The sequence below is a fragment of the Ruditapes philippinarum genome, unplaced genomic scaffold, assembly GCF_026571515.1.
Source record: "Ruditapes philippinarum isolate M1 unplaced genomic scaffold, ASM2657151v2 ctg150_1_1_1_1, whole genome shotgun sequence".
Classification (NCBI taxonomy): domain Eukaryota; kingdom Metazoa; phylum Mollusca; class Bivalvia; order Venerida; family Veneridae; genus Ruditapes; species Ruditapes philippinarum.
This window is the reverse complement of record NW_026867137.1, coordinates 79,957-87,863: the sequence shown is the minus strand read 5'-3', so window position 1 is coordinate 87,863 and position 7,907 is coordinate 79,957. Positions and strand designations below refer to the sequence as shown.

At 32.8% G+C, this 7,907-nt stretch overlaps 1 protein-coding gene across 1 annotated transcript; it reads right to left on the bottom strand.

Moving 5' to 3' along the window:
* Positions 1-2,936: 2,936 nt before the first annotated feature.
* Positions 2,937-5,583, bottom strand: LOC132734956 (uncharacterized). Its single transcript, XM_060721855.1, has 3 exons — positions 5,359-5,583; positions 4,618-5,130; positions 2,937-3,136 (listed from the first exon to the last, which is right to left on the bottom strand). The coding sequence occupies exons 1-3, from the start codon at positions 5,514-5,516 to the stop codon at positions 2,983-2,985; spliced, it is 825 nt and encodes a 274-aa protein (XP_060577838.1). The 5' UTR covers positions 5,517-5,583; the 3' UTR covers positions 2,937-2,982.
* Between the last annotated feature and the right edge of the window lie 2,324 nt (positions 5,584-7,907).

Genomic DNA, 7,907 nt, shown 5'->3' with positions numbered 1-7,907 from the left:
CTAGACAAAAAGTGCATTTTTGCTTTAAAATTCCATCTTTTGTCGTACCAACTGTTCTAATATTGTACATTTTTCGAAATAAAAATCATTTCTGCGTAGATTGCACTTTATTTGGTGAAAATTGGTTGACAATTAACAAAGATCTGGGAGGTAACATAAGGCCTGGTGGTAGGTCCGCTGGCGAACCTTTCTACCTTTACTATATTAATAGTATATACGGATGAAATTTTTTAAAAACAATTTTTTCTTTGTTGATTTATTGAAAATAAGATATTTTAAAAATATTTTGAATAAAAAAATATTTTATTAGTGAAAAAAAAAAAATTTATAAAAAAGTAAGTGGGCGTGGTCATGTACATGTATACTATCCAAGTCACGCACCGATTGCCTGTGCTTAATACTAGTAAACGTGAACCCGTGCCCCATATGGAGCAATACGTTTATCACGGGTTCACTCAAGCATGAGATTTTCTTAAATAAGTTACAAAAAGACTATCTCATCACATTATGGGTAACCAAGTTAGACCAATGAGGACAAAGGAGGCAATCATCTCTAAACGAATCAAAATTACTTTTATAAAGCGGGTGTTCGGTAGAACTTACAAAATCTACAAAATTTATAACAAATTCTGCTAATTACAAACATGTATTCCCAATGTATTCGGTTTATAACATTTAAATAGAAACCAACATAAATCACAGTGAGCCCACTTTGAATTGGTCAGAAAACGTTCCTGACATGCCTTCTTCGCATGTAAGTATGCGAATTCTGTAAATTTTATATGTAAATATTGAAATTTTCTCCTTATTAAATTGACCTGTTATAAAAGACGGTAACTTCTATAAATGTCTTGGCCATTTTTAAAATAAGTGCATTTTAATTATTAAATTTTAGAAACTTTAAACTTAAAATGGGATTGCCCCATCTTCCTCCCATGGCAGAGGTTGTACGTAGAGACTACCCTGTCATGGGGGATATGGTATGCACATAACACATGTACGGATATAACAATAAGTAAAGAAACATCAGCTCCCCCTTTTAATAGGTTATAAATGAAGTATATGCTCGCCCATATGGTCTCTTTCCGGTGGCGAGGGTAAACACACACACACACACACACACACACGCACGCACTCACGCACGCACGCGCGCGCGCACACACGCACGCACGCACACACAGATTTAACGTCTATTTGTGACGTACACGAGAGGATTGATCCTCATTTAAAACATAGATTATACACAATGCACACAGATTGACCGTCACGTTTCGATTTTCAGATATTTACTTTCCGAAATTAAGAAAGTCCTTATCCGTAACACATACAGTATGTGCAATCTTTAATAAGGTATTTTCAGTTTTTAATACTCGAAGCTTATAGTCTTAACTTTTACTCTATTTTCATTTTCTATTTTGAAAATTGATTAATTTATAAAGTATCTAAAGAGAGCGACGTGATTTTTTCCCCGAACATATGAGTGTGGTTTTAAGAGAGAAAGAAAAATTAAGCAACGATGAGTTTGGAACAAAATTTTAAATACTTCTACGTAATTATTTCTTATTTTTAAGGCATCACTAGAAAGTTCATGAAAGAGTTTTCATTTGACACCAAAATAATTAAAATTGATCAAGAAATAAAAAAAAGTAAATAGGGGGCGCCGTGTTTTTCTATCTGAATTTCAGAGTGTGGTTTTCAGAAAGTTACATGATGAACTTTGAAATGAAAATTTTAATACTTCTCCTGAATTCATTTTTATTTTTAGGCATTTTATAATTATATACTATAAAACTTATGAAGCACTCTTTTATTTCAATCCAAAAATATCAAAATTGATTAAGAAGTTTAAAGTTTTGGAGTTACTTACCGAATTTGAGAGGGTGATTTTCAGAGGAAAAATGATAAATTTTGAAACAAAAATTTTAATACATATTATTCTACATGCATTTAATTTATTGTTATTTCTGAGGCATTCATAGAAAGCTTATGGAGTAATCATTCATTTGATACCAAAATTATTTATAAAAAAGAAAAACAAGAAAAGAAGCCGTGTTTTCCTTCACTTTATTGAGAAATTTGGGAGAGGTGCCGGGTTTTAAAAATGTCCGTACATTTCCGTAATAGAAGTTCGTAAAAACTCAAAGAGGGCTGGGGCGTCATGCATGACTTTAAATCGTTTAACTTTGTGAATCTACTTTTGTCGTATTAAACATGTTACTTTGTATATCTACAACTGGAAACACGTTTTCTTAAACTCTATTTTCTGTTTTCGAGTTTTACATCTCATTTATATATCTCATGGTACAGACATATATCTATATGTGTGCAAACCTGCATATGTATAATATGCAATGGAAGATACGAGCCTGTTTTTTCTATTTTAAGTCAGTTGTAAAGATCTACATGTAAACTTGTTATTTAAAAGCGGGTGCCTTCAATGAAAAGATTGGATTCAGAGACATATTATTTGCTGTGCCTATACTGCCGCTATGTATAACAAAATTATTGTTGCGTCTTGTCCAACAATCCTTAGGATAAGACATTAAAGAAGATTTAATTCAACCAGAACATAGACCTTAATTTGACATTGACACTAAAGGTCAAATTAGCGAAATTTGCTTAACTTTTTATTTATTCATGGGTTTGATTTATATTTGATAAAGTACATTGTATTTAATCTATATTTGATTAAAAAAACCCTCTAAATACACAACCCATATGTTGAATATTTCAAATATGACATTGAACTTCATTTGACCTTGATCGTCAAGGGCACATGATTGAAATTTGCGTAAATTATCATAACTTTGTTATTTATTTACCAATTAATTTTTAAAACAAATTTAATTGATAGCATTTAGCTAACATCAAAACCCGAAGTGTACACATTAAAATATCTCGCAGTTTTGTTGGAAGTAAAAAACAGTAAACAAGCGTTATCAATCCATTTTCGTTCTTTATTCCATAATTTGAGATAATAAATTATCCAATTATATGTGGGTTCGTTGCCTGGAAGTTGTTATAGAATCGGCCTATATTTGTTAACGTCGAAGAGTCATTATGCAAAAGACTTGCTGCTGGAGTTACCCATGCGTTTGGAAACGACCTCGTTATTCTTGCCTCGAACCATGAATATCTAAAAGAGCATTATAACCAGTCTAACTTAATTAATACATGTAATGTTATCACGTGACTAGTTGTAACTGAATCTTTTGTTAAATAAAACAATTAATGCTTCCCGACAGCTTACAACTTACATTCTATACACAATTCAAAATCCCTCATCTTTTAATGTTACATATAGCAAAGACATCTTGCGAGTAGGAACTTTTTAGACAAAATGTAGAGAAAAAACATTATTCATATATTATGTTTTAATTTTGTCTGTCTTAAAAACCAATACAAGCAATATTTGTCTGTCAGTCAGGAAAACCTGAATGACACGTGAAATATTAAATTGTTTTATATTAAGAACACCTTTTTTTATAATGATTTTTGATCACCCATGAAACTGACTGCTATATAATTATACATGCACAAATCCAGGATTTCTTTTACCAGACGGGGTCACAAGACGTTAGGTATAGTCCAAAAGGGGTGGGGCGATATTTTCTAAGTTTTTCAGAGGTGGTTATGAGTCAAAATATTGCTTATTTTTATCAGGTTCTTGTGCTATTTTCGCAAAAAAGTAAGCTGATCCTACATTACAGAATGATTCTACAAACTAACCATGAACCCCAACCCCCTCTAGAACCGCGCGTGTTATAGACCTTTTTACGACACGGTCCGTTGCTATGAAAAAATGACCGGAAGTAGTATTTTTTCGCGCCGTAGGGCAAAAAAAGCCATGCGCTACATAGAGATGAAGTAGAAATTCATAGACAATTCCAAGTTTGTTTAAGGTAAAAAATCAAAAAAATCATATAAAATAGCTTTTAACAGAAACACAAAAGATACCTTCATAGCTTTCTGGCCAAGATTGCCCCAAAAAGGAAAAGACGATTGTTTAAGAATTCCCCCTTACGATCACTGACCTGACATTGAGATTATTGTTGTAAAAATATGTGGAAATATATATATATATTAGCAAATAAAGAAGTCAATTTAATTGTTGTTGAAAACGTCCATATTAAAAAATATTTTTACATATAATATATAACATTTTTATATAAATTTTATTAACATTTAAAATCGAGGTTAAATATCATTCTGTAAAAAAAATCGGAACACGTGATATAATGCATTTTTAGTTTTCAGTTTAGCTAATTTTATCCTTTATCCAACTTGACTGAGATGCCAAACAGAATTTTTTTAAGTCACATAATATAATTATTTAAATAATTTTTTCAAACTCTTGTGAAGTTAAGATGGGTGGTGGAATAACACACATTTTGTCCGGTTCCTTGTAACACATGGAAATGCACGTCAGGTACACTATTTGTCACTTCACAAAATCAATAAACATTGATGAGATTGGTATAAATAAAAAATACTTAAATTACGATTAATCATTTTCATAATTTTAAGTAATTAACTATGTCATGGTACTAAAACGACCCGGTTGAATGATATTGTTAAGAAGCTGACAAATAACAACCGGCTATATAAGTGTTTTACCTGAATACGTAATGTGCAGCCTCTAGTCGAGGAAGCAATGTCTCCATTAAATGCAATTGTTGCTTCTCATTCCATGACTGGGGGCATGCAAACTCTGTCAACCAGATTTTCTTCTGATATCTTTGATATAACTTGTGTAAGTACGACATTACATGATTTGCTGAGCAACTGTACGCATGCGCACCGATATAGTCAACACGACAACCATGACATAAACTAAAGAATTCGTCCAACCAATGGAAATTTTGGGCTGCTGGCGCGGGACTGACAAGAGGTAAGCCCCGAGAATGTTTTTCTACTTCTCTCCAAGCATTTGCAGCTGTACGTGGGGACAAGTTAGCTTGATCCTTGTGGTCTGGTTCGTTGAAACCCAAAATAAATTGAGCATATTGTGGAATGTTTATTGTCGAGTGGTTGCTGTATGTCCATATCATAGGGATATGTTGAGGCATTGGACTGCAGTTCGCTGGAACTTTTTTATTCCAAAATGCCAAATCCGAATGCCAGTCATACCTGTTATATTTAGAAACATAAACAAAAGTAGTCTTTCAGTTTCATTGTCACTTGACCCGATGCTTATGGCAAATTGGCTTGTAGCGTATTATTTTCTGTTACTATAACTGGTACATATTTTCTTTTTCAGGCATACTTATAATAAGAATAGTCTGTAGTTCATATCTATAACACATTGATAAAAAACAAGATTGTTCAAATATTTGAGTGTACAAAAAAAATTCTTACCACCATGACATATTGTTAAGAGCTTTAAAATCATCGCAGGAATATTGATCTGGCCATAATGAGATGCCTTTTTTATTCGATCCCTGTACATGATGCCCTAATAGAAGAAGATTAAACACAATTAAGACAGTCATTTCGCTGTAAACAACTGTGAACATCTTTTAATGCATTTACGAAATGAAAATTCGTATCCTTATCAAATTGGTTAGTAGAGTAACTAAATACGGGTTCCAAAACTGGAGTCACACACGGAACTTGACATGTGCACAATTATTTATAGATTTTACGGTCTTATCAGGCGATAATACTGTGATGAACTCTCTAAAACTATTGTTTATAGTCAGAAAATTGGAAAAGCACAAAACTTGGTACAAATAAACTTTTTGTTATATAAGAAAAAATGAGCAGCATGGGACCCATTTCTGAAAATCCAATATGGCCGAAAAATCCAAGATTGCCGCCATACATGTTTAAAATTTCATAAAGGCTTGTTTTCACAAAATCGACTTAATTAATCATAGATGTGTGAAGTTGGCGGACCAGCGGCCTAGCGGCGTGAAGTTGGCGGCCGGCGGTCCAGCGGCAAGCGGCGTGAAGTTGGCGGCCGGGCGGCCTAGCGGTTGGCGGCGTGAAGTTAGTGGCCGGGCGGCCTAGTGGCTGGCGGCCAAAAATTTTAATGTTGCTGCAGAAATGTTATTTAAACAATAAAACGTCATTTTTCATTGGATAATCTTGACGTTTATATAGTTTTATATACACGGCTGCTGTCGATTCATAAATAAATCTTACTTTTTTCTCTAGAAATGATGCTTGCTGTATTATAAATTCGTTATAAAGATTGTTAACAGGTTATATGACCGTATATAAACGGCTGTTTGCAATATAACCCTCGCCTAACGGCTCGGGTTATATTTACAAATAGCCGTTTATATAGGGCCATATAACCTGTCAACGATCTTTATAACTTATACTATTAGCGGTTTATTAGCGTAAAATTAGTTGCTATAAGTATTGAAACATTGCCTTGTCTACTTAGAGCTATATATTTAAAATATTTTATAATTTCTGTTTGTCATTAGTTTCACGACTCTGGAAATCGGATGAAATTTAAATAATGTCGAGTTTGTTTTTTTTTACTGTTTATGACCTGTTTTTATTTACAATGATATATACTTAAACAGATTAACAATTGTAATTAAAATTAAAGTTCGTAATGTTACGCCAATGATTTATAGTTTATCCTGGACGTGAACTAGACTGAGCTCTTTTACCTGCCCTGTGATTAAGAGACTTGCGCAAGATTCTAGTCTTTGAGTATTTCAATTGCCATATCATATCAATATGAAATTTTATCAATGGCTTTTAGAATCAACCTGTTAAAGAAAGAAACAAAAAAAATGGCAGATATATATATGGTATCTTTTTTTTTATCAAGTATACGTTATTATTAATAAATGCTTATCAAATTCATTTTAAATTATTCGCTTTTTATACGCCCGTTTGAAAAACGGTCGTATTATAGTTTTCCCCTGGCGGGCGGGCGGGCGGCGTCCAATATTTGTTCGGAGCATATGTCCTTCACCCATAGAGATATTTCAATGAAACTTCATAGAAATTTTTAACATTATAAGAAGCCGTGTTGCGCGCATGAACCAGGCCTCTAGGTCAAAGGACAAGGTCACACTTAGAGGTCATTGAAAAACGCTTATCCGGATCAAAACTTCTACATGCATAAAGAGATTTCAATATATAATTTAACTTGGCACAAATGTGCACCATTGTAAGGCGAAGTGTCGCGTGTCAAAGTTAGGTCCCTGCAGCCCAGGTCAAGGTCACATATAGGGGTCAAAGTTCAGATAAAAATATGAAAATGTGTATTGGGACCATTTAGTCATCATTTATTGAGGGATTAAAACACAAATGGTTATTACCATGACTACTGTTTGAAAAATTCAGACATAATAACTTAAATACTTCTTATTTGGTAAATGAAACGTTTTTTGCCCATATGAACACTGGAAACATTTTTAAGCATATCTCATAGTTACTTTGACATGATCGCTTTGTCTTGTGCTTCATCTATAAGTTGATTGTTGGCAGTGTCCTTTGCCACAAATATAATTGCCCTTTTTATCATATCAATTGTTCTAGAATGATCCAATTTTTTTTTAGAAACAATTTCTGAAGAATCCATTGCATGTGAAAGTTATCCTACCTTCTATTCCTTATGTAACAAAACTCTTCAATAATTGATGCTTATATTCAATTTTCTACTTAGGATTAAAATAAAATAAAATGAAAATGAGAAAATTATTAAAAATATACAAAGTTCACGAACTGATCACTAAAATAGACTGATTTGTCAATTTCACGTGAAATTGTTACCTTGGAAAAAAGAAACAGCAAGATTGCATTTGAAATTTTAGATAAATGCCTATGCGACCGCATTATTATTATTATTATTATAATCTATTTTAATCCAATAAAAGATCAGAGTAGGAATCTATCAATGTACTTGAGTCTAGTGAATTTGGTGGTGAAGGTCATAT

Bases quoted from the DNA above. Each gene is read 5' to 3' on its own strand.
- LOC132734956 (XM_060721855.1), bottom strand. From the start codon at position 5,516: ATGTTCACAGTTGTTTACAGCGAAATGACTGTCTTAATTGTGTTTAAT. The intron at 5,131-5,358 runs GTAAGAATTTTT...TAAATATAACAG, and splicing joins CTTAACAATATGTCATGGTG to GTATGACTGGCATTCGGATT. The intron at 3,137-4,617 runs GTAAAACACTTA...ATGCTCTTTTAG, and splicing joins GCTGCACATTACGTATTCAG to ATATTCATGGTTCGAGGCAA.